General features: G+C 40.4%; 1 protein-coding gene across 2 annotated transcripts in view; it reads right to left on the reverse strand.

Moving 5' to 3' along the window:
• The window catches only part of TMEM135 (transmembrane protein 135), a 346,955-nt gene that overhangs the window by 232,567 nt on the left and 86,808 nt on the right, over positions 1-27,580 (reverse strand). For both annotated transcript variants that reach the window (XM_090030607.1, XM_090030608.1), the window contains one exon: positions 19,289-19,322. In XM_090030607.1, the coding sequence (XP_089886733.1) occupies positions 19,289-19,322 (34 nt within the window). The remainder of the gene's footprint in view (positions 1-19,288; positions 19,323-27,580) is intronic.

The raw sequence follows: 27,580 nt of genomic DNA on the forward strand, positions 1-27,580 counted from the left end.
TCCTTAAGCATTCATACCTATAAAAAGCACCTACCTTGCTTTGGCATTTAGCGTTTTTCTGGAGGAAAACAAATATCCAATCCATACAGAAACAAAATTCTGACTGGGCAACCGATAAGTACAACTTGCAGACAATGATATTTTTGCTAATCCCAGAAGTCTATGAGTAAACATTAACCTTCATTTGCTCAGTGGGAAAAAATATAAAGAGAGTAAAAGGCAAATAGAACTTGTAGTAGAGATGATATCTTTTATTAGACCAACAAGATTTTTGCAACAAAAAAAACATCCTTTAATTGCAAGCTTTCAGGCACAAACACCCTTCATCAGGCACTGGAGAAAAGATTGTAAAAGTTCTCCTGGGTAGAAGTGAAAGTTCATATTTCATACAAAGACAGTAAACACATTTCAAAATCAAATGTTGTACCAAGCTTGTAAAGTGTTACACGGAGAAATTCAAAATGGCAAAGCAGCCTTGTATAAAAGGCAAGAGACAAAGTATTAAATGTTTTCCCTGGCTCCTGCCAAACTTCCTGCTCTGAAATGATGGATGAGGTTTCCTTGCGCTAACATGCCAAAGCTAATTAGTCATGTCAATCCACAAGAACACCAGCTGCCAGGATCTAACTTTATTACTGTATGATTTAAAAAGTGAAGACATAAGAAATGTTTATGTTCATGTGACGCATGATTTTGAAACTTGCCTTTAAACTTTTACTTCACTGATTGGTAACAATGACTTTAAAAGTTTCAACGTTTTAAAAAACATCAGAGTGATATAATCTATAATTTGATCATGTTCAGGATTCTGTTAATAAAACTATTTCAAACAACTCCCCACTCAAAAGAAACAAGGAGTTGAATCTATTTCTCCTTTTATAAACAGTTTCTGTAATTTTTATGTTTACGAGTAGTAATTTAACTCAATATTGCCTCATTTGCCAAACAGCCCATTCCGCAAAACTTAGTATGTATAAAATACATTTAGAGAATTAATTTTGAACACCAAAATATAAGACTTCAGCCAGCCTTTATCAGCTAGTTAAAGGATGCCTGGCCTTGATCGGTTTAAAAGATGCATTTGATTTTCAAGCTAGGAATTTGGAAATGCCATTTATACATTTCCTTGCAAATTCAACACAACAAACTTTCATAAATCAGTTATGCAAAGACAAATACAGTTTTTTCCATTTGCACATCTTGGACATAGCTCTGCGGAATAAGTATTTTCACTGTGCAGTAAGAGGAACTGCTTTTTCTGAAAGTCCAACTTATAAAATCTTTCACATTTCTTCAAGTTAGTCACAAAAATCCCACTCCAGTAACTTTTGTGGCAGGCTCAGACAAAGTCTAACCTACTCAGAAATGAAGATTGTTTTCTTACTATAAACTGCATGGGTTGGGGGGGCAGTTGTTTGTTTGTTTGCTGCTGTTGTTTTTTGGACAACTACCTTTTCACTTGATCAATTTCTTGCATATAGGTAAGAGACACAGAATCACAGAAGTAGGGTCGGAAGGGACCTTGCAGATCTTCAAGTCCGACCCCCCGCCCGGGCAGGAGAAAAGGCTGGATTCAAATGAGTCCAGCCAGGTAGGCATCAAGCCTCTTCTTAAAGACCCCCAGGGTGGGAGCCAGCACCACTTCCCTAGGAAGTTGATTCCAGCTCCTAGCCGCCCTAACTGGGAAGTAGTTCTTGCGGATGTCTAGTCTAAATCTACTCTCTAACAACTTGTGTCCATTGTTCCTTGTCATGCCAGGGGGCGCTAGGGGAAACAGTGTCTCCCCTAAACCCTTCTGGTCCCCCCTAGTGAGTTTATAGACAGTCACCAGGTCCCCCCTCAGCCTTCTCTTGTGAAGGCTGAACAGGTTTAGGTCCCGCAGTCTTTCAATGTAGGGTCTGCCCTGTAGTCCCCAGATCATGCGGGTGGCTCTCCTCTGGACCCTTTCAATGTTGTCCACATCCCTCCTGAAATGGGGCGCACAGAACTGGACAAAGTACCCCAGCATCGCATAGAGGGGGAGGATCACCTCCCTGGGTCTACTTGAGATGCACCTGTGGATGCACGACAAGGTCCGGTTAGCCCTGCCAACTGTGACCTCGCATTGTCGGCCCATGTTCATCCTGGAGTCAATAATGACTCCAAGATCCCTTTCTGCCTCCATGCTCTCAAGAAGGGAGTTTCCCATTCTATAAGTGTGCTGCTGGTTTCTACTGCCTAAGTGCAGCAGCACCCTGCACTTGCCAGTATTGAAATGCATCCTGTTTATGTCAGCCCACTCATCTAACCTATCCAGGTCTTGCTGCAGTCTTTCCCTCCCTACTAGCGTGCTCACCTCACCAAAATTTTGGTATCATCAGCAAATTTAAACAGGTTGCAATTCACCCCATCATCCAAATCGCCGATGAAGAAATCGAACAGCGCAGGACCCAGGACCGAGCCCTGGGGGACTCCGCTGCCCACTTTCCGCCAGGTTGAATATGACCCATCCACCACCACCCTCTGAGTAAGACCCTTGAGCCAATCTGCAATGCATCTGACTGTGTAGGCATCAATGCCACAGTCACCTAGTTTTTTAATGAGGATGGGGTGGGAGACAGTGTCAAAGCCCTTGCTGAAGTCTAGAAAGACTACATCCACGGCAACACCTGCATCCATTGCCTTTGTGACCTGATCATAAAAGGCAATCAGGTTGGTCTGACATGACCTGCCCCTAATGAAACTGTGCTGGTTGCCCTTGAGCATCATCCCTGATGATGCTCAAACCCTAATCAGTTCAAAAGCGCTTTTTCTTTACATCATTGTGAATTCCTAGTCATCTCACATAAATATACTGAAATGGATTAAACCTAGAAGAATGTGCTTTTTTTTGTGTGTCCAAGCAACACTATTTTCCTCCTTCAAATCCCTATCCAAAACTCCCTTTTTGATCAATTTTTCAAAATACTTCATTAATTTCATAATTTCATTAATACTTGAACTGGAGCTTTTAATTTCTTCATTACCATTTGATTACTTAGTGAAAGATAGAGAAGTTTAAAGGTACTCAAATGACTCACTGAAAGACCTAAATCTCTCTTTTTTTTAAGTAAAGGGTAATACCTTTTTTTAAGCAGAGGGCAAAATGCTGGTGTGCATCTATAGATGCTTCTCAAGCAAATCCCAGGACATGGTTCTCCTGTTGTACTCGGCCTTGGTGAGGCCGCAGCTGGAGTACTGTGTCCAGTTTTGGGCTCCACAATTCAAAAAGAATGTGAAGAAGCTTGAGAGAGTCCAGAGGAGAACCACACGCATGATCAGAGGTCAGCAAAACAGATGTTATGATGAGAGGCTGAGAGCTATGAGACTCTTCAGCCTGGAAAAGCGCAGGCTATGGGGTGATCTGATGGCCACCTATAATGTTTATCGGGGTGCTCACCAGGATCTGGGGGAACGTTTGTTCACCAGAGCGCCCCAAGGGATGACAAGGTTGAACAGTCACAAAATCCTGCAGGACCGTTTCATGCTGGACATAAGGAAGAACTTTACTGTCCAAACACCAAGGTCTGGAATAGCCTGCCGCCGGAGGTGGTTCAAGCATCTACTTTGAACACCTTCAAGAGACATTTGGATGTTTATCTTCCTGGGATCCTATGACCCCTGCTGACTTCCTGCCCCTGGGGCAGGGGGCTGGACTCGACGATCTTCTGAGGACCCTTCCATCCCTAATGTCTATGAAATCTTATGATTTGAAATAATACTTTAGTCCTTTGATGAGACTTAAAATCCACAACTATGGCATCCTTCCCATTTTCTAAAGGCAGCAGAGATAGATACAGCTAATAGTAAGGGCTAATATGCAAGACTATGAATGTTATTGCAATATTTCTATTTTTAAAGTGTTCATGTCATTTTAATGTTGAGTGTCTCAGTTTACCTGTAAGGCTAGTTAAGAGAACTGTCTAGGTGGGCGATGAAATAAAACAGACCTCTAGCATCAGTGAACACCTGAATAGCTTCGTTGGCAATCAATAAACCCGAATTGATGGTGACACCAAGGAGGATCCAGGGAAGCTGAGGAAGATAAGCATGGCTGGACAGTTTGAACAAGCAGAGATCTAGCTGGTGGGAATCAGCCTGAAGATAAGCCAGCAGAGCAGCTTTCCAGGCTCCTGGCTGTTTGGACTGGAGAAGGAACAATTGAGTAGCTTTTATGAAACGCTCCCTCAGGTCTTCCATACTGAGAGGTTAAGTGTCCTTTTCATTTTATGTAGAAGACTTAAACACTAAAACAAATTTTTATTTAAAAAACAAACAAACAATTCTATGATTTTTGCCTCTTTTTAACCCATGGCTTCATCAGGTAGGCTAGGGACAGAAGTTACACAGAAACCAATTAAGTGATCAAAAACCGTTTTAAAACTGTAGCAGAACAAAAGTTCAGTGCACTTTAACCCACTTTCAAAATGGCTGAAGCCAGTTTAAGATAAACCTGAGTGGACATGGTATTAGACTTAACTGATTTAGGTCAAATCGGTTTACAGAACTTCTGTCCCAGACCCCTTCAAGTTAAAATCACAGTCCCCCACCATCCCAGGATGCTTTGCAGCCCTGCGCTGTGCTGTCTGCTCCAGCAGAGCAGGGTTGGCCCCATTCCTCTGCCCCCTAACCAGAGCACTATCACTGCTCCAGCATGGACTGCTTCGCCCTTGCCAGGCTTGCCCCAGCTGCAGTCTTGTGTGGGGTGGGAGAGTTTTCACAGATTTCATAGACATTCAGGCTGCAAAGGACCTCAGAAGATCATCGAGTCCAGCCCCCCGCCCAAAGGGCAGGAAGTCAGCTGGGGTTAAAAATCCCCCCCTAGTTCTGGACCCCAGCTGGGGTTTGCCATGGAACAGGAGACAGCCTCTGCCATGCTTCTGCCCCCCCCCCCCCACTCCACACTCAAGGAAGGAAAGAGGGAAGCCCTTGCTGAGGTTTTCACCCTCACTCAAGCCCTGGCTCAAGGCTGGCGTGCTGAGGTGCAGCCCCCTCTTTCCCCACCTGAGCAAGCAAGCTTCACTGGGGAGTGGTCACACCCCCACTCCAATAGAGAAAATAGCAAGGGGTGGGGGGAGACACAAAGGCCTAACCCCCTCCCTCCCTGCCTTGGCCTGTGAGCTCCTAAGCTCTCTACACAAACAGGAGGCAGAGGCCTGGTAGGGGCTGCCCCCCTCTATACCCCCCCCAGTAGATCTGGGCAGCAATCCCAGGCAGCCAGGAAGAGGGTTTAAGCCCCCTCCCTCCCCACCTCAGCCTGCAAGTCCCTAGCCAGGGCATGGCCAAGCCCCCTGCTCTTCACTCAAGTGGGGGGCAAAACTCTAGCAGGGACTGCCCCCCTCTCAAGTGGGTAGCAGGGGACAGAAGCTTAGCAGGGGCAGTCCTCCCAGACAGACCAGAGCTGGGGTCCCATGCAGGCTTAGAAGGGGGTACCTCAGAGTGCTAGCCCCAGGCTGGGGCCTGGCCAGGCACCTCGCTCTGCTCAACCTGGTAGGCAAAAGCCTGGCAAGGGCTGCCCACCACCACCAATGAATAGACCCTGGCTGGGTTCCTATATGGAACTGGAAGGGGGTTTAAAATGTCCTCCCTGCTTACCTCAGTGTGCAAGCCCTGGGCTGGTACATGGCCACAGTCCCTGTTCTCTGCTCAAAAGCAGGGGAGGGGTGAGGGTCAAAGGCCTGGCAAAGGCTGCCCCGCCTCACCCCACCACCAACTGACCCTGGCTGGAGTCCCTGAAGGTCAAGGATGGGGTTTAAACTCCCCCTCCCTGCCTCTCAGCATGGTGAGCTGGGCTGGGAGCACAGAATGGGGGATAAGCGTGATGGGAGGGGAGGGGGCACCAGACAGATCTGGGCTGGGAGGAGTGTTTAAAGTCCCACTCCCCCTGGCCTGAGTATGCTTGTGCCAGGTTAGGACCTGGCCATGCCCCCTCCGCTTGAGCAGGGAGGAGGGGAAAGCCTTGTAGGGCTCCTCTCCTGCCTTTCTTCTCACAGTAGCTGGGAGGTGTGCTCTAACACCCAGCAACTTCTGGTCTGAGCCACTGCAGGCATGTGGCTACATTTCCAGAATCAAAATGAATGCCTGTTCACTTGCTTCTCAGTTCAATCTATGCAGTTTAGACTAAACTGCAAAGATTGAATCAATTCAGCGTTTGGCTTTTGGACTGTCTGTACTTAGCCCTTGGTACCACAGTACTGAACACTGCTACACATCCCTTCAGCAATTCAAGATACCACAAATGTTATTCTGTTCTCCACACTGACTTCCTATAAAAGAGGCAAGTTCAGGGCCCCAGATCCTATCATCAAGGCAGGCAGTAAGCATAGCATATCCAAAAAGTGGTTATTACATTACTCATAAGAAATTGCACCATCATAATTGTTGAACACCCAGTGGGGCTGCACGGTATAAATTAAGGTAAGGAAGCAGACCAAAACTATTGATTTAATCTCTGCTCTCATCCCCTAAATATCTCACTAATCTGAAGGAAAATCTTATCACTGTGTGTGGTTGTGGTTGCATATATGGGGAAATTAAAAAACAAAGCAAACATACTTTGCTTGGGTCCAAGAAAAAAATAGCATTAATCAGTACTTCAGACAACAACAGTGCAAACTTGGTAGGTATCTTCACCTACGCTTGCATACCATCCTCACTCTGACACAAAAAGTTTGCTGTTGACTACACTGTTTCCCTGCCAAACCTACTAGGGCTAAAAACAAACCATGTATGAGGCCCCTAGCAGACTCAGCAAAATAATTCTTCTCTAATTGGTACAGCAACCAAGAATCTAAGGAAGTGTTCACTATCCACCTGAATACTTCTCCATGATATATTATTTCATTTAAATGTCAAACACACACATTTATTTTATATTTTATGCTTCATCAATTAAGTGGAAAAAAGACAAATGTACATCTCTGTGTAACAATTAGTGTTCACTGAATGTTTCCGCTTCATTCCATCCCTGAAATCCCCCTGGGATTCTAAAAAGAAACAGCCACATTAACAGACTTTCAAAATTTTTTCAAAATGTCATTTATAAATTTCTCTTGATATCAAAGAAAATGTCATGTTTCTAAACCATTCTGGGAAACTTGACCTATATTGAACACCAACCATTTGAATTAGTCACAGGAGTGACTTCCTGATGGCAAATTAGAAAAAACTAAACATAGGTTCACTTTTAAGAAAAATGCTGTTAGAGAGTTACATTCAGTGAAAAGCCTACAAGAAAAAGTATTACAACAGTAAGAATGACAGAAAACCTCATTACACACTTACTGTACTTACATGACTCCAAGACAAGTTTCCCCTCTCCCCTCCCCCCACAACACAGGGGTGAGGGAGGGGAACCTCATCTTTGATTTGAGTACAGGCCTGGCTCTGTCTCTGACCCAGGGGACAGATCACACAGCACAGGGTGGAGGCACAGGGGAGAGATCATACATCAGGACTTACCTAAATCAGGACAAGACAGGGTTTTTTGCAGCCTGACTGCAACATGCAGAACCACTTTTTCATGGCACCCCTCGCTGCTGAGTGGCCAAGATGCCCCAGAGGTCCCACTCCTCACCACTTAATGGCAGAGAGGACTGCTCTTCATGCAGCCTTGTTCCCTGCTGCTGATTGGCAGAGAGGCAGGTTGAGGGGGCAGTCAGCACCTTGACTGCTCCGCCATGCCTCTGCTCCCCCTTTCCCAGTAGGCTGCAAGGCCAGTCAACAGTGGCCATGAGAACTGCTAGCTCCCACTGGGGAGTCAGCATTTTATTTTAAGTTTTTATTCTTTTCAGGCAATTCTGCAAGAAATTGTGGCAAATGCTATTTTTCAGGGCATTTGCAGAAACCCCTGTTTTTCACTGTTTCCATGAAAATTGTGAAAGCATGATTTGAGTAAGTCCCTAATTATTTAGCAGCAGGGAAGCTGCTGTGTCTCCAGCCATGAAGTGGGGTTAAGCCCAGGGCTAGAGCTGCAGCTTCTGGACCTGTAGTCAGAACTGCCACATAGGATAAGCAGTGGTGGAGACGGGCGGAGGAAAAAGACATGGGGGCAAATGGCAGGGGGAGCAAACTACCTGACCCCTGCTACTACTGTTTCTGCTTCTTGCTCCCTCTGCCACCGCTTTTCCCAACAGCCTCCCAGACTGCAACCTGCTTCAAAAGAGTTGAACATTATGTATATGCTGAGACCTACATATATACAAACTCAGGGGTCCTTTTCATGTATGGCACTTGCCAGAATATAGGCCTAAGACAGTGAGCCAGCAAAAATATTTTTTCTTCTCAACATACTAAAAATAATCAAAACGTTTATTTTTTTCTATTATAAATGTGTATTATGCACTTCAAATAGTTATTTTTATAATATTAGCATTTGCAACTTAACTATTACTTATAACAAAAGTTAATAAAGTTAATATGTATTATGCATTAAGATATTTCAGATTACAAACAATATCACTAACTAAAGATTATCACTCAGTATCCAACAGCAGTTTGCACCTGGCATATATCACAGTACCATTTCACAACTGCCAATGAGTATAGGTGAATTGCTTTCTGTATTTACTTTCAAGCATATTCCTTTGTATTGTCTTGGGTATATATTCAGGCAAAGCAACATAAATTGTTGTTTTAGGAGGAATATACACAAAGAGAAAACAACTCCATAAATATCCCAAAACCCTAGCTCTTATCTGAGCACAAAATACAATTCTCCTTTTTTATTTGGAACCAGATAAAAATATTTTTTCCTGACTTATATCATCCAAAAGTTATCACATAATAGAATAACATTTCTGATAAGATACTGTTAAACTAATATTATCGATGAAAGACAACATTAGTCATTAGAAAAATGAGTGAAGTTTTCAGGACCTCTGCAAGCAAAATCCTCCAATAGAACAATTTGTATTTTATATTACACTGTAGAGTAATGGTGGTTCTTTAAGATGCTCTCCATATACATCCCTTAAGCATACAATATATGAACCCCTTGAATACAAGACTGGAATCTTTCTGAACAGCCGTGTCCACTAGGCCAATGAGGATGTAACACGACAGGATGGCCCAAACCACCATGCCAAACCTCAAACAAGAAGATCCCATAGCAGCTGTCAAGTTCAGAGCCATGTCGATGGAATATGAGAGAATGATCATTTCAGTAATCAGTGGTTCTCAAGCTGAGGGCCACGTCTCCAGAAGTCATGAGATCTTTTTCATGGGAGTGGCAAGCACTTGTCAACTTTGTAACTGTTTCACTAAACAACTCTTGATTTTGGATGGAGAAGCTAGGAGTTAAAATTATGGAAACACAGTCAGAAGTGACCTCAGGAGATCATCTAGGCCAAAGAGGAAGTCAAGGGTCCCTTTTTAACTAATTCTAGACGTGTGTTTGTCTAACCTGCTTTTAAAAACCTCCCTGGATTGAAATTTTACAAACTTCTCTAGGCAATCTGTTCCAGTGCTTACCAACCCTGAGTTAGTGAAGTTATTTAACAGGTCAGTTACTAGTAAGTTCTTCGTAATATCAAGCCTAAATTTTCCTTGTTGCAATTTGAGACCTTTTTGCCCTATCCTCTGCAGTCACTGAGCATAAGTCAATCACCATCCTCTTCTATTTACTTACATAACTGCAAGACAGTTAATGAAATTAGGAATCAGAGCTAGATGGCAATGCTAATGAGCAATGATTAGTTAATGCATTAACTGAATTAAAATAACTGCAAGACAAATTTAAACTGGAAGGATAAATGCTAAATAATATACTGGAAAGGCTAAATGCTAAATAATACACTGGAAATTGCCCGAACTTTGGCAGAATTAGATTTAATACAAGGAAGAAGAAACAAATTTACCCCTAATCATAGGGATCCTGATGTGATCAGATCTGTTTTGAAATCTTTGTAGTGAAATAGCATTACCTCTGGATTTATTTTCATAGGCTACAAAATAGTCAGAATTATTTACAAAACTGTTTGTTCCTATGCAGGTAACCTCCTACACAAGTAGTAAGATCAGAAGGTCAAAATTTCCCTTGTGCTTGAATGAGATTTGGGGGGAAAAAACCTGTTAAGAAACAATATTTGATAGAAATCTTGTTTAGGTCTACAAAGTCACTTTATCCTTATTAAAAAGGAAAAAATATCACATGGAGAAAACCCTACCATTAAGGCCTGAATCTTGCTTCTTCTCTCTGGTTAAGTAATTCCAATTCAGAAAGCAGATTTCATAGACATCAGGGCTGGAAGGGACCTCGGGAGATCATCGAGTCCAGCTCCCCGCCCAAAGGGCAGGAAGTCAGCTGGGGTCATAGGACCCCAGCACGATAAGCATCCGATTTGCTCTTGAAGGTGTTCAATGTAGGTGCTTGAACCACGTCTGATGACAGGCTGTTCCAGACCTTGGGAGCTCGGACAGTAAGAAATTCTTCCTTATGTCCAGCCTGAAACCGTCTTGTAGTAGTTTATGACCATTCGAACTTGTCATCTCTTGGGGCACTCTGGTTAACAAACGGTTCATTTAAAAGAGAAAATCTGCCTTTTTCAGCATTTTTCCATCACAAAAGCAAAACCCAGATCCCTGATGATGACAGTAGTTCAAAGGTCAATGCCATTAGAAATGTAAAAAAATAATTCAAGCCCTGTGCAGGGGGGATCTCTCTGGAAAACACCTTCTGGAAATGTGAATACATTATGGTATGAAAATATATAGCATTTTTGCACAGTGAATCTTTACTGAACTTAATGAAATTTCAGATATTTTTGAAGACAATTAGTCCAAAATATGAGGGCTAGAAGCATTCAAAGGAAAAAGGCAACTCTCCAAGCTATGCACAGGAAGAAAGTGCCATTAGTTTGTCAGTTATATTTTGGTCTACTAAAGGTTTTTCTACTCCAGATCAGAATACCTTGAACCTCTGTAGAACAACTTCTGTCCACAGCAGTCAGCCAACCATCAACAGCTCTTAATGAAGGAATAGAAAATTAATTTCAGAAACTATGTTTGGCTTGGCAGCGTGACAGGTGGTTGGACTCTCAGAACAGATCTGAAAACGAAAATTGACATGGCAAAGCTGGAACTACAAGAATCTGCTGGGCTTGGTCTCATCTCACATTAAAAGGGACATTGGAGATTAGAGGAAATGGTAAAGTCATATTTTGGCAATTGCTCTAGAGCAGGAAAGAATCCAACACAGACTTTGCTCATCCTTTGAGAAAAACTCAAGGCTTTTTTGTTCTTACAGGTCCCCTCCCAAAAGAAAAGAAAAAAAAATCTACACGAGCCACATACATCCCATTTTTAAATATCTGAGTTTACCCACATCCTTCTGAGACTATTTGAGTTAAAACACCCTTTCTGCCAAGATGGTCTGCTAAAATCACTGTATTCTCTTGGTAGGTGTTCTAGTAGTAAAGCATCAATATTGCTCTCTCCTTCCCCCTCTATACACAATATGCTAAAAAGCAAAGGAAATAAGTAATGCAAGTACACAAGCTACTTTAACAATAATGCAACCAAGTTCCACAGGAAAGCTAGCTGGACAATGAGGTTCTTGCATGTGTCTAACTATAAGAAGGATCCAAGTAGCAAATGGTGCTTATTCTTCGGTGAGGGAGTGGGGGGGCAGGACTAGGCGTGACAAGGGCATGCAAGTTTTAAGGTCCTCCAAAGGACACTACTAGTTGAGATGTTAATCAAATGCGTGTCCATCAAGAGTGGGATCCACATGGACAGATATCTGAAGCAGAAGAAATGATACATCACAGATAAACAATGAGTCAACCTGTAAAGAATCACAAAAGAAAGACAAGGCACCATCAAAGCCCTACACAGTGACAGATGTATTATTAGATTAATGTACATCTTATGTATTAAATGGAAAAGAGAGGACTCAAGTCGATGACCCAAGAAGCCTCTTTCCATCCTCTTTAATTCCTAGGATACAAAAATCTAAGTATTACCAGGTAGCCTTGTAGGGAAATAAAGATGCTGCGTGTAGACTATTTCATAACACTATAAACAACAGAAGGAAAGGGGAAACGTTATAAACAACTACATGGTCCTCATTTTAAGAGGCATCTCTCATTTAGTATACGAGACATACATCTATATCTATATACATACACATATCTATCTACCTATTGATATACACATATATGTCTATAAATAGTATATACATATAGTGTATAGATAGGTGTGTGTGTGTGTGCGTCTTCTGAAACATTTCTTTGCTAAACCTTAGCATTTGTTTAGCGACCATGTCAGAGTGATCCCAACTTCCAGAATTGACAAAAAAGTCAGGGGCCAGGCCTGTTTCTGCTGAGCTCCTCCCGGGAGGGCGCCAGGCACCCAGCATGGAGGGAAGGGAGGGCAGAGGGAAGGACCAGCTGAGGAAAAGCAGGAGCCGGGCAGAGGCATGAGGCAGTGGACAAGCAGCAGCGGCCCTGTTCTGAGCCCCAAGCAAGGGAGCTCACCTGCCCTTGACCTTGCCCAGGGCGCAAAGAGGCACACAGGCAGCAGCATGGGAGGGTACGCCTCCAGCCCACTGGATGAGAGCAAGTACAAGATGGGATTGATGTCTTCAAATGTTCAGCCTATTTTATTTTTTTTTACAAATATTTAATGTATTTAATAAATATAAAAAGTAAAATCCACCTGTTTGTTTTTGTTATTTGAAATTCATCCATCATTCTTGACAGGCAGTTCACTAGTACAAGTATATGCCCCAACCAGAGGTGCACCACAACATAAAATCCGTCTTCATTTCACCAGTTACCAAGGATTTATACAAAGTGATAAAGTACAAAATATCATTTATTTGTAAAATCTCCTGCTTGCTGAAGTGTGATCCCTTAAAATAAGCCTTGACCTGTTTCTTTACACAGCTCTCTTTCATTTTGTTGCAACATAGTATTGTGCATCACTTCCACACAAATTTGTGAGTTAAGAAAGCAAGCTGGGAAAGTGTTTGAAAGAGCGGGGAATTTAGTGTCACAATTTCCTGTCCTTCATTTGTAAGTTTGACATTTTGCCCCCCAGTGAAGAGGAATCATTTTAACCTTAAGATACAGAACACCCCTTACAAGTAGATATTCCTTTTAGCAAGATCAAGCTGAAACCATTTACAATTGTTCATATTTCATTTTTTCCCATTTTATAACAAATGACTATTTATAGAAAGGGATATCAAAATGATCTTAGAGTTAAAATATCTGCATCATATTTGATGCTCCCCCTTATTTCCCCTATTGATGCCCCCAACTTCTCTCAACTTCCTATCTATTTTGCTGCCTATGCGTATCATGTATCTTATGTTACCCTACATTTTGTCATGTATTAAAAAGCTTGAAATATATACAAATACTTTGATGCACTGGGACTTTTGTATCCAACATTCTAAGCACCTGGAATGATGGCTGTGTCTGCATTAAAATACACTGAAGACTTGTTTCTCCATTAGATCCTGAAGAACTTATTTTTAAGCCAGCCTTCAGGAGTCTGGCACTATGTTAGACCAAATATTTCATGTGTCAAAGCCTTATGAGTGCAACTGATTATCCCTCTTTCTTAACAAATGGTTGAAATAGGCATAACTCTGTGGCCAAAACGAACACGCACTTGGTCCACTTATGCAATCAAAGAACAATGTTTTTGTGAAGTTGCTTGGACTCCCTTCAGAGCATAATAAACTGCTTCTACTCAGTCAAGATATTTATGATATACAGGCATCTGTGTATCATTTACTGGAATGCATCTGACCAATTCTCCTGGAACATGTTTTCGTTTAATAAGGCCAATATTTCTAAGGAGCTTTAACTACTCCTCAACTGGACTTGAAAGTTATTTTTATAAAAACGTAAGAAGTAACAGGCTGACTGCCTCAAGAGAACAGTAACAAATTATCCAGCTGTTCAGGTTCACTGCTAGATTGAATTCAGTCAGGTATTCATCCAAAAAAAGCTACAGAAAGTCATCTCTAAGCAGGAGCTTCAACAACAAGTGCCACAATTTTTTTTGTATATATTTTTGCATGACTTCCATATCCAGTCTCTACTAATACCTTCCAGATCACTCCTTCCACATTTCCTCTTGCTTCCTACTAACTATAAACAACCTGTGTGACCATCCATCTGCCTTCTATCCTTGATCACCTCCAGATTTCCTTCTACATTCTGTTTAAATTTCTCTCTTGGACACCTCCCACTGGATGCCACCATCAGCCATAATTTCAAGAGGCAAGGGAAGGAAGCTTGAATTATCTATATTTCCTTCTAATTATTCTCCACCTCTTATCATTTACATCTTCTAGATTCACTACTTCGTTGTCAATTTAGTAAATCCTGTCCTTCCATGTTTTTTCTTCTAAATCTCTGCTCTTCTGCAGCAGTCTTTTCTGCTATTCTCTGTCTTAGCTATAATACATTCCTCTCTCTCCCACTTGTCATTTTTTCTCCTTCAGCTAGCCAAGATTTCACCAATAAATTCACCAAATTCTTCTGCTATATCACTCCATTTCAAACATGATTTCTATCCTTTATCACTGACTGAAATTTCAACTTCTCTTTCTCATCTCATGCCTATATATCAACACCTATCTTCCTACCTCTCTCCTTTCTCTTTCTAATGCTCTACTAATTGGTTCCCATTCTCTAATTCATGGCTTCATTAATAGTGCTGTTTATTCTGGTCTCCTTTCTCTCTTCAATCGAAGTAAAGTAAGTGAGGAAAGACTTCTGTGTAATTGTATTATCAGACTGCGTGTTCTACTCATCTGGCTGTCCTAACACAAGGCTACAGCATTAGCTATCTAACCTATGACCCTCAAGAGTGACTTAAGGAAAACTGATTTAATAATTGTATTAAAAAATATATACATACAGAACCATATAGTAGAAGCACATGTTTTTTCAAATATGTGGTATGTCCACAAATCAATGGTATGTCCTTCCCTCAAGCATTTATAGTCTAAAAATCAGACTTAACGCTTGGACAGATATCAGAAAAAAATGGAAAGAATGGACAAGATTTATACAATAAGCTCAACGTCGGTTAATTTATGCAGTTTACAGTTCAGTTGCTACAACAGCAGGTGCTATGCAACTCACTTCTTTTGGACAGCAGGTGCTATGCAACTTGCTTCTTTTAGTTAACATTTTAATGATAAGTAGTGCCTGTATGTCTTCCAGAAAGCGCATCTTTTTCCAACACCCGTGATATCAAATTGGATTCAACTGAGATTAGTTGTTTGCTATCTTGACATTGGCTTTCTTTAATGTACATCATCCCTCCTACAAGTGCCAAATATTTCTTCCCTTTCACAACCTAAAATTAATGTAAAGACATATTTTCTTTTACTTCAAAGCAAAGACTACTACTAAAATACTGAACGTTTTCCTACTTCACCATACATTACAATGACAATCTTTTGAAATCCAAGAACCATATCTTATTTATTGGCCTTTGCTTATTAAGTATCTTCTACTTTTTCAGACAAAAATAACTTTAGTGATTACATTTCACTTCCCACCTCTTGATGGAATCTTGGGGTTCCTTTTGATCCTAAATTATCTCCTGAAAGATATATATAATTTATTTATTGCCAATGCATCAATTACCATCTTAGAAATGTCTTGACTTCAACATGTGCAATCTAAAATAGAACTGGAAAGGCCTGTGCATGTCTATGTGGCCTTCAGGACTTACTACTCTTCCTTGGCACTACAGAAACTTTGATTCACAGATTGCAACAGGTTCAAAGTTTCCAAGTCTACATTCTTGACAACTTTGTATCTGGTCATATTAGCTTACTTCTAAAATCTTTGTGCTAGCTTCCAGTGAGGTCACAGGTTGATTTTAGATCCTCCATATCAAAAATAAAACTCCACAAAGAACCTTGCCCTTTATATTCATTCCAAAACCTAATTCACAGCTAAAAGCCTAGCAGTGGATATGTATATCTATAGATATATATATAGCTCCTGATCTTGGCCATTACCTTGGCTGTAGTAGTCATATATCTAGTTTGAGATCACATCCAGTAAATTTTCCTACCCAGTACAAATATGAATTATTTGTTCACACCGCCAATTTATTCTTATTAATATGAAGGTGCAGCTAGTGAGAGTTTAGGTTTACAAGTATCTGTATTCACTGAGCTAGTAGGATCTTTGTACAGGTATTTCCTAAAGCAGGCATATAAGAGAGCCGGGAAATCTCTTCTTACCTCTTATTTCATAAATAATTCCTGGTATTTCCCTCCCTTAACCATAAAATGCTACCCAGTACTAGAGGAGAAGCTAAATAGGTCCATTTTGGTGAAAAAGTTTCTTGGCTGACCACAGGTGGCCCAGTTCTGCCAACCAGGCTACCATCGACAAGGGTATTGCAGGGGAAGGGGAACAGTCATACCTCTGTCTCAAACAATAGAAACGTTCTTGGATTTCAGAATGGTAAATGACAATTCACAGATTGTTGTATCAGAACGTACTGCAAAACAGGCAAGGTAGCAAGTTATAATACCTAGCAATAGCTATATATCGTGTCAAACTGGACATAATGAAGATTCATACACAAATACCTCTCTCTGATAAAAGCTACGTGTATACCTAAACTGCACGATGCTGAAAGCCCTTGAATACCAGAAACTGCATAGTCTTGTTGGCTTGGCATTTTATCAAGTTTGACGTCTGCTAAAAAATTAAACACACCTATACTGCTTCTAATACTGCTTCTTCTAAAAAGTAGATTTCCTGAAAGTCAAGGTCCCAAAATAACATTAGCAAAGTGTAAAAAAAAAAAAAAAATAGAAAGGGAAGACTTTCTAAAACACTTCCCTAAATCCTAGGTGACAGTCCTACAAATGTACAAGAGCTCCATATACTTAAATATTTTACTTCTGGTAAACATTTTCATTGTTTAGTAAATCAGAGAAGCTACATTATGTGCTGTTTAAAAAGTAACCGCTGTCACTAAACATTAAAACTTGATGAACCTCTTAAATAAGACAGTTCTCTATACTCCAAGGGCAAATTTAATATAGGCATACACTAGTGGGATTTAAATTTACTATCAGAAAAACTCAAGCATATATATTCTTAGCAAAGTAACAAAAGGAAAGGTACATTAATTTACAGTGACAGGACATCCTACCAATTCACAAAAAGTGTCATGGTCAAGCCAAGTACATCAAGCAAGCCCCCTATTATTCTGATTTCACACTTCATGTAAATACATCTAAGTATGCAATTAAAATTTTTAGTCCTAAAGCATCTCATTAGAGAGACAGTTCATAGCTCAAAAAGAAACTTCCATTAAATACTTTCAAGTAATTTATTTCTCTCCAGTACCCTTGTCATATGTATGTGCTACAGAGCTTAATATTTACAAACGTTTGACCCAGATCCGGTTTGTTTTCTCTAATTCAATCATTCACAAAAACAGTTAACTCCATGTCAGAATCTGGGTTTATTCCAAAGACTAGTTTTTTAAGCAAATTCTTATTAAACTCCTTTCCTGAAAAGCTCTTTCCAAATGGATGATGACACATTAAATTAATTACCACCATTCTTCTAAGACACACTTCCTACACAGGGCGTTGGAGCACATTGGTTTTATTCAATTAAAGGAGAAATGTGTCAAGCTTACCAAGATTAAGTTGACCCTGTTAGGAAGCCAAAGCTTTGTTAGCGTGTTCAGTTAACATTCTATTATAAATCTATTATAACATTCCATTATAAATCCTGTTGTAAAAATGTTAACATCCACTATTTAAATTGAAAAAGAAATCCAACATAAAATGCCATCCTACGATATGAGACTCCAACAGGCAGGATGCTGTGGAAAGAAAAGTTAAATATAACGTTGCCTACAGCCAAATCAATGCTGAAAATTATTTGTGTTAGAGTACCCAGAAGCTTCAGACACTAACCAAGACCTGACTGCGACCGACGCTGCACAAACAGAATAAAAATGCCTCTGCCACAAAGAAATTATAATCTGATATTAAATGTTTTAAATTGGAAAATAAGGACAAGAGCTAATAGCCAGATGGAGAAGGAAACAAGGTAACAATCCGGGTCAATCACACAGGCAGCAGTGTCAAAACACCAGCAACCTAAGGACTGCACTGCTAAGATTTTGTACACATCAGAACAAAGGGGAATTTGCACGATAGGATTTTGAAGGAGAAAAATGCCATTGTTTTGAGGGAGCTTCTATGATATGTAACTGCTCAAATAGATTAACTCCACCAGAAACTATTTATTTTCTAAAGGCTGTCATAATCACCAAGCACATGATTTTACAAAGACTGAAAAAAGAGCATATATGCCTTGCCTAAAGCAGCAGCTTTCAGACCTATCTGAGTTAGCCACCAAAGAATACCACTGTATTCTTCTGACTGTAAATATGAGTGGCATGAATTCAAAGATATTTGGACCCTGTCTCTAGATACGTTTGGATAAAAAGTTGTTGAAACTGTTTAAAGAAGGCAGCAAAACTGTCAACTCCACCTCTTCTTCTCTCCTATTCATACATGTATACTATTTTATTTCTGTTATTCATATCCTAGTCCATTATATCCATGTAGTATTGTCTTAATGTATGCGTCTTTGAGAAGGCATAAAACCAAGTCTCTACTGTAAAGAGTACTGCTATAACAGAACATACAGAAATCAATCTCCTTTTTTGTACTTTTTATTATGTTTCTTTACCAAAGCAAAACAACAAAACACAAAAAGGACCATATAATTCTCATAGAATAACATAATTCTGAGCAGTTATGTGACACTAAAATGTTATATATTTGAAAGCAAAATTAATTGTACAAATCACTAATAAATTGAATGTTCATACCACCGATTTTAATGAAATGTTATTCAGTATTACATACAAATCAATACAGACTTTAAATATAAATTAAATGCAAATAGCTTTGTAGGACTGGACTCCAATCCACACAAAAAAAAAATCAAAAGAAAAGTTGTAGCTACTGCTCTACTGACCATGCAGCATACAAAATTGCACTCTTTTGAGGATGTAATGGAAGAGAACCTAATAATAATACTATGAATAATTTTAGTCTTCACTGAAAATATTTGCTTTAACAGAGACATTATCGAACTTGTATCATTAAAATCACTTCATTATCTGAAAGTGTAGAGAAAATATTGTACAGTTTAAAAGAAATAAACCTAAAATATAAACTAATTAACAAAAGATGGTTTTCCCATCCTCATAAAATTTATTTTTGGAAGAAGAGATTACTCACCAAATTGGCCATGTAAATTGTAAGCAGACCTCTCCTACAAACAAAAATGATCAAGTTAGTGGATACTTACATACATGCATACATTAATGATCACCATTAGCCATCTTTCATATACTGAAGGAGATGCAGTTGCATCTCAAGAAAGCTTTCCATAAATCTCTAGGAAACCATTATGGCTTAATTATATATATTTAAATATTACTGCCCTAGCACAAAAAAGAAGAAAATTTCCAAACAAAACCAGGTCACTAGACAGTGTTGAAGAGTGAGACTCCAAGCAGTTTAGTAGCAACAGTTTCTAACTATCAAATGGAAGCAAGATAATAAAGTTTAAGCAAAAACCATAACAATTCTTGACATAATTCAGGAGCTCCTATATTTTTTCTGGTTTTGGTTCCATCTTTTAAACTACGTTTTTCTTGCCAGCCTTTTTCTGTCCAGTTTTCTTCTGATCTTTTTATATATTCTACTTTTAAGGTGTTTTACATGCTACAGGCAATTCTCGCACTTACAGCAGGTTATGTTCCTGGAAAAGGCATTGTAAGTCAAAACAGTGCAAGTCAAATCTGATTTTCCCACAGAAACAATGTTATAATAGGGGGTTATGTTCCTGACCAAGGGCCTGATGCCCAACTTTTTATAGAAATGACCATAAACACCATATTTAAATCAACTATTTAATTAACTATAAATGATATACACTGTACAGTACAAAGCTTTCTAAAGTGTACTGTATGTAAACAGATTAAACAGTAACTAATGACATAAAATTTTATTTAAATCAGAAGGTGAAAAAACACCTTCATTAGGGTCATGGAATTCAGAGGGGCTTCTTTGGGGAGATTTTGGGGAGACTTAGGGCTTTTTGAGAAACTGATCTAGGGATGTTTGTTTTGCTGCCTTCTTTTTCTCATTGTAAATTTCCCTGTAGTGCCATAAGTGCAAGGATCCAGAGCTGCTAGTAAAAACATGGGAGTAAATGGCGGCGCGCCGCAAGTGCAAATCGCCGTAAGTCGAAACACAGTAAGTCAAGGGCTGCCTATATTTATAGTGCACTGATCTCCACTCCACAGTTTGTAATATTGCAGCCCCAGTGTTACAAACCATTTGGGTTCCAGTTGCGTGAGCTTGAAACACATATGATCTTGCACTTTAGCCAAGCGCTATGGAAAGCAGAGGACAGAAACCTGGAACTCTGGGCTGTTACCCATGTTTGGATAGGAGCTATTCCCCAAGCACTTTGTATAAGATATCACTGATTTCCTGACAGTCCACCAAAGAAGCCATTTGCCCTAAGAAAAGACAAATGCTGGGTCACGTAACGTTCACTGCCCCCACTATTCCTCAGACTACTCTTCCACTCAAACTAGTTCAGAGCCTAAATCTCACTTATTTAAAAATTTTCCCTTTCATAAAAAATATGATAAACCATTATGGCTGTGAAGAAAAGATTGAAATACTTCTGGATTTTGAACATTCAGGGTTCTGTCATAATAAAACAACCCCAGTGTTTATCTGCCAAAAATAAATGCTTGTAAGCCAATCTCATGCTTATTTGGAGCCTCACATGATTTATTCATGTTTGAAAGTGGTCACTGATGTTATTTTCACTACAATAACACCAAGTCCCCCAAGCAGTTATTCACTCCATGTGTTCTGGAACAGCACCTAACAAAGAGCTCCTTTCACTATGCAGGTTGAGAGTACCCAGCAGCGCTCTGAAGATCCTAAAATCAAAACTAACACAAAGCATCTCATAAGCAACCGGGAAGAAGCAAGCAAAAAACAGAGCAAGTGAGAAATAAAAACAACAATTCCTACTGCTCATCCCTAGCTGCATAACACCTGTAATTTCTGGAAAGTATTTTGCCCATCTTAAAACCCACTCTTCTAAAAAAACTGGAATAAAACTCCAGGAATATTCAATCTCAGTATTTCTTCGCTGCCTAGAAAGTATCCACGAATCCCGCTGACAATATACAATTCATCCCACTCTCATAACTGCTTCAAAAAGTAAAACAGCTTAATGCTACCTACCGCTAGTGCTCTTCAAGTGGAACGTGCCTACCTCCTAGATTTAAATGTTCCAGCCCAGCTGGTAATACTGGATGGCATACAGTTCCACACTGCAGGTATTTTTCTCCCCCAAGAGCAAGCTGAAGAAAATCAATCTGAAATATTAGGGTTTAAAACTGTTTCCATCGCTAAATTTGTAAATCCCAGCTCTCAATAGTTAGAACCAAAACTGACTGAGCAAACTCAATTCCACTCCATCACAGGGGAACAGGCCCCTTGAAGAGGTTTGGGTTCAGTCTCACCTGTGCCCAGGAGCAGCCTCTCCCCTACATGGGGCATTTGATTACACCTCCCAACAGGACAGCTACTCTATAGAAGAAACAACCAAAAAAGGGTCTGTGAGGAGGTCTAGGATGAGTAAGTCTACAAAGCCCCGAGATGGAAGGCCTAGGACTAAAACCTACAGTGAGCCTGCCAGAGGGAAAGCTTCAACAGGGAGACCACCAAAACCCCTGTGACAGGATGTAAGCCAGTGAGAAAGACTGTTGTTTTGAACTTTATATCAGTAAACCAGATTCATTAAATTGGAGGGTTATCCAGAAAACACCTAACTTCTATCCCATGTAAAATCCTGGAAAAATTCATTAAGGAGTCTATGTGCAATCTGTGCCATTCTGGCAAGAAGTGGGCAACTGTGTCCTGCAGGGGTCAGTGCTCGGTGTACTTTTCAATATCTTTATCAATGACTTGGATGAGGGGGTGAAGAGCTCACTGGCCAAGTTCACAGATGACACTAAGTTATGGGGAAGCATGAAGATAGGCTGCAGATACAGGCAGATCTAGACAGGCTAGCAAGTTGGGCAAGTCAGAACCAGATGAAGTCCAACATCAAGAAATGTAAAGTGCTCCACCTGGGGATGAACAATCCCCTACACAACTACAGGCCTGGCAACACCAACCTGACCAGCACTACAAATAAAAGATACCTGAGGGTAATAATGAACCACAACATAAATATGAGTCGGCAGTGCAACACTATTGCCAGCCGTGCAAATAATACTGTCATGCATCATTCAATGCATCTCCAACAAGACCTCTGTACTTGGCACTGGTGAGACCCCAATTGGACTACTCCATCCAGTTCCGGGCACCACACTTTAACAAATTGATGATAAAACTTGAGTCCAGAGAAGGGCCACCCATATGATCAGAGACTTGTACGACAAGCCATATGAGGAAAGGTTGAGGGACCTGGGACTTTTCAGCCTGAAAAAGAGAAGGCTGAGAGGGGACTTGGTAACAGCTTACTGCTATGTCAGGGGAGTACATCAGGGGCTCAGTGAACAGCTGTTCACCAGGGAACCCTTAGGGAAAACCAGGAGTAATGGCCACAAACTCCCAGAAGACCATTTCAGGCTCAACACTAGGAATCCAGACTATGGAATAAGATCCCTCCAGAGGTGGTGCAATCACCTACCCTATAAATCTTCAAGAGGAGACTGAACAGTCATCTCACTGGGGTCACCTGACCCCACTTATCATTTTTCCTGCCTGGTGCAGGGAGCTGGAGCCAATGATTTTCCAAGGTCCCTTCCAGCCTCACAATATATGAATCTAACCTCTGGAAAGGCAAGATAAAGCTTTCTGTTAAGACTGAGTACTCGGGAAATATCGGACACACTCACACATTTAACCCATCTGGATCAATGCACGGTTTGTAACGCTCATATCCTCAAAATACTGAAATGCTGCCTCTACAGAGGCAGAGGATGCTATTGGCAAAACTCCCTTAGCTTCCTCCCTCGCTCACTGCATCCCCACAGCAAGATTCTGCCTGTCCAATTAACTTTAACTGGACACTCTGGATTTCCCTTTCATGGCAGGCTTCAACTACTAACTCAGCATGCAGGTTTGTAGCGATTCACATACTGCATCTGTACATAAAATATATGTTGCCACAATGTGTTATTAATAACTGCAGAGCTGTGAGATGATACAATTAATGGCATAAAATGTAATATTTCCAAAACCTTTAAAAATCAATTTTGATATGTACCCCACCCCCTCAGATCTGATTCACCTCCTGTGCCACAGCTAAGGAAAGGTCATAAATGTAACACAAAGCTATTAAATTTTATTATGGCTCAACGAGTACTCAAGAACATAACTGGTTTATTACACCACATTAGCCAAAATTAATCCTTATCGTTAGAACAACATCCTGGTTTGAATTTTTCAGTACAGGCATTCTCTCTCTAAAGCACACATTTACATTTTTGTTTAACAGAGGATTCAATTTAAGTAACTTACCATAACAAGCATCAGGATTAGCCAGATCCCACCCAGCATTCATGGAAAATGAAAAGACTTTTAATTGAACTGCTTGCTTTACTGCTACATTTACTCCTGTAAATGCAAGTGATTTCAGAATTTCCTCTTTTCCCCCTTTAGTAATAAAATGAACAGTGGCTTAGAGTAGGATAGATTAATTCTGTGGTATGTAGTACTTTGAGCAAATAAGATTCTCACAGTTTAGTTAAATTAAGGCTGACCTTCTGTATTTCACAGGCCACTTGTTTCATCCGGACACCCTCATATCAAATCCAAAGACTTTAATTAAATCAAATCATTCTTGTTTTTGAAAAATGAAACTAATGTAATGGGCAGAGTAGGCGAGACCAAGACACCACCAAAGCCTAAGGTCACCTCAACGATAGGGAACCCAGTAGATAAAATAAACCCAGATAATCTCAGTAGGAAAAAAAAAATCACACCCATCCTGCAGAGGGAGGCAAAAGTCTCCTAAAGTCTGACAACCTGACACAGGGAGAAATTCCTTTGTAGTGTTGCTACTTTTGAAAAAATGGAACCTCCAAATTATCCTGTTGAACTAAATATTGTCTTGGGGCATGAATAAAGATTCACTTGGAGTGATTTCAAAAGGAGAGGGGGAGATGCTGCTCCTGACCACATATCACCCATTACGTTGTAACTATTACTTGTGCATAAGCCTGCAGTGATACAAATACAGCAAAGCCATTCCAACATTAGCCCCGGTTCACCCTAGGTTAAAGCTGGGGTGATTTAGCTCACTTATATCATTTCAGGATCATGCACGCATAACAGCTAGAGCATAACAGCTGCTATGTGCTCCTCAGAAGCAGCTCCCCCTATTTTGAAACTGCTCCACACCATTAAATTTAAAATTAGGTAAACATAACTTTTTTCCCTCAATACATGACCCTGTTGCTGTAGATACCACGTATTTTGATCATTTCATTCATTGGCATCTCACAGAAGCCCATCTCCATCAGATTCCACATCTGAATCAATGTCTTCTACTGCTATGTGCTTGCCTTCAGATGTATGGTCACATGTGCAACACAGATCTGAGGAATTTGTGTGCATAAGGGATGACACAAGGGTAACTTAAACTCATCTGAAAATGGAAAACTTGATCAAATATGAAATTTCTTTTTCAAAAGGCAGGCACTCCTTGGACCTTCCTGAATCACTATGCATTTTGGTCATCTTTGTAATCATTTATCATACATTGTACAATGGTTGATTGTACTATACAAAATCATAATTACCTTATGTCTGGCAACATTGCTTGCTCCCAATAGGAAATGCAGTAAGCAGAAAACCCCTGGGCATGTGAACAAGAAAGAGGAGCCCAATATCTAAAATAAAATCCTCTGTAATAGCTCAAGAGGACTATCCTACTTTGTCCAGTACCCTCTGCCTCAGGTTGGGGCCAAACTCCAGTGCCTCAGTGGCAAAACAGTCACCCAACAGACCTGGGAGCGGGGAATTTCTTCTGGACTTGGCTGAAACTCTAAAGCAGAGGATTCAATTATAAATACTGATTTATTTTACTGCCGCATGCATGAATACCATATCGAGGGCCATTTAGGTAATATTCTCCCCCATAGTCCCCGAGGGAAAGAAATAAAACAGGTGGGATATAGATCTTAATATTAAAAGGGTCATTACAATGATCCAATCTGACCCCCTATACACAGGCCACAGAATTTTTCCCAGAGCTAGAATCAAACATTGCTCTTCAAAAAGAAAGCAATTCTCATCTTAAGGCCTCCAAGCAATGCTGGCCCATCCACGACTTTGGTAAATACTTCTGCAACATGGAAGCTGCATCTCATTTCAAGGTTGATTTTGTCCAACTTCAACTTCGCCTCTGAGCAAGTTCCGACAAGCTTCCCCCTCACCGTCACTATTAAAAAGTTTCTCTAGATGTGCTGAAAACTTGCTAAAAAAAATGTCCAACTATTTAAGTTGGTCTAATAAAAGATATTAGATTCACCCAAAGAACCTCATCTCTCTGTATGTCAGCATTTCAGTCCTCAAGATAAGAAACTGTGTACCACAGGCAAAAAACATAGTATTCAAGTCACCTCCCACCCTTTGCTTCAATAATGTGAGTAAACTGAACTCCTTAAGCTTCAAGCTATGAGGCCTGTTTTCCAATTTTGTGGCCCTGATTCAGATACAGCAAGATACAGAGGAGATGGATAGCTTGCTCTGTTTCACAATCTTCCGGTGCAAAACAGGACTAAAATGACCTTATTTCATAGGAACAGTGTGAGGGTCTGTTACTTAGAAGGGCTGTCCAACTTACTTGGCTCCCTGGGCAGGAAAACCTACATCTGGCAGAGGCTTGTCTGAACAGCTGAGACACTAAACTGGTACAGACCCAGAACGGGGTGGGGAGGTGTTAATTCACCACGGGGTGAATGCTGCCACCACTTTGTCCTTATCTTTTCCCCTGCCACTGATTTGAGTTGCTAGTGACAATCAAAGACCCCAGATCCAGCAGCAGGCAAGGCAGTGGGACAGAAGGAGGCAGCGGCAGCACAGCAGCTGTCAGCCATACAGATAAGCTCTGGAGGCCTAAATTTAATTCCTCTCAGCAGGCCACTACTTGAACGGTTGTAAATTAAACATATGTACAAGCATATTAGCATCCTTGCAAAGAAGAACTTAGCATAAATGCAAAACTATTTTTAATTTCAGGATTGGTGGCTGTAGCCATGTTGATACAAGGACATAGGTAGACAAGGTTCTTTGGGTAGATGTGATGCCTTTTATTAGACCAACTAAATAGTTGGAAAAAATGTTCCTTGAAAGCTTTCAGGCACAAACGTCCTTCAGGCAGATTCTCCCTACACCTGAAGAAGGGCGTTTGTGCCGGAAAGCTTGCAAAGAACAGTTTTCCCAACTATTTAGTTGGTCTAATAAAAGGTATTACATCTAGCCAAAGAACCTTCTCTACCTATTTTTATTTCAGTATTTAGTTAAGAATTGTTTGGGGTTTTTGAAGTCCTGTATGAACTTGTTCCAGGGTACTTCACAGAGCATGTCTCCCCTTCCTCCCCCCACCCCCAGTATACGACACACATTAATGAATCTATCCTCCCCACTTCACAGCGCTGTTATCCAGATGGAACCTGTAATGGAAGAAGAGCAGGGAACTGATCTGTCTGGATGGACACTGAATACATATCCTTCCCCTTAGCATTTGCTTTGTGCCACTGTGAGATACAGACTACTGGGCTTCATGGACCTGTGGTCTGACCAAATATAATATCAAGTGTTATAGAGATACACTGGGGGGGAGTCACATTCTTGTGACTTCCCGTTCTACTATAAATTAACGGAGATAAAGACTAAATTTCTGTCCTGCAACAAAACTACAACACACCAAGAATAACATCTGTCAGAGCCCTCAGGCACCTAAATCCACTGTTCCTAACAGGTGGAACAGAATCTGGACCTTAGACTTACTAAGACACCAACTATTTCCCAGGACATGCTTCACATGAGATCAGCACTTTGGAAAATTCAAAAAAAAAAAATCTTCTCTCTGAACACAACATGTGTTTTGTGATCCTGGAAAACAGAAATCTACCTACTGGATTTTTTTTTTGATTTTTTTTTTTTTTGGGGGGGGGGGGCAGGTTTTGATTTTTTGCTTTTAAGTAAGAAAAATGTTCAAGTAACCAACATGTTAAGTTACTTAATTTGAATTAATATTATTACCTACATCAAGTAAAAGTTAACTCTACCAAACAAAACAAACAAACTTGTTAAGAACTCTGGCATATGTGGTAATATAACATATGATAAAAAAGGAAAAAAGCATGCATGCACATGCACGCACTTATGACCTTGAAATGAGTCTATATTTAAGTATTAAATTGACTGGTATTTCTAAACAAATGTATAGAGAGGTCAAAGTTTTATAAGTTTCTCTCC

Source organism: Crocodylus siamensis, chromosome 1, assembly GCF_052110815.1.
Source record: "Crocodylus siamensis isolate JL-2025a chromosome 1, ASM5211081v1, whole genome shotgun sequence".
NCBI lineage: Eukaryota > Metazoa > Chordata > Crocodylia > Crocodylidae > Crocodylus > Crocodylus siamensis.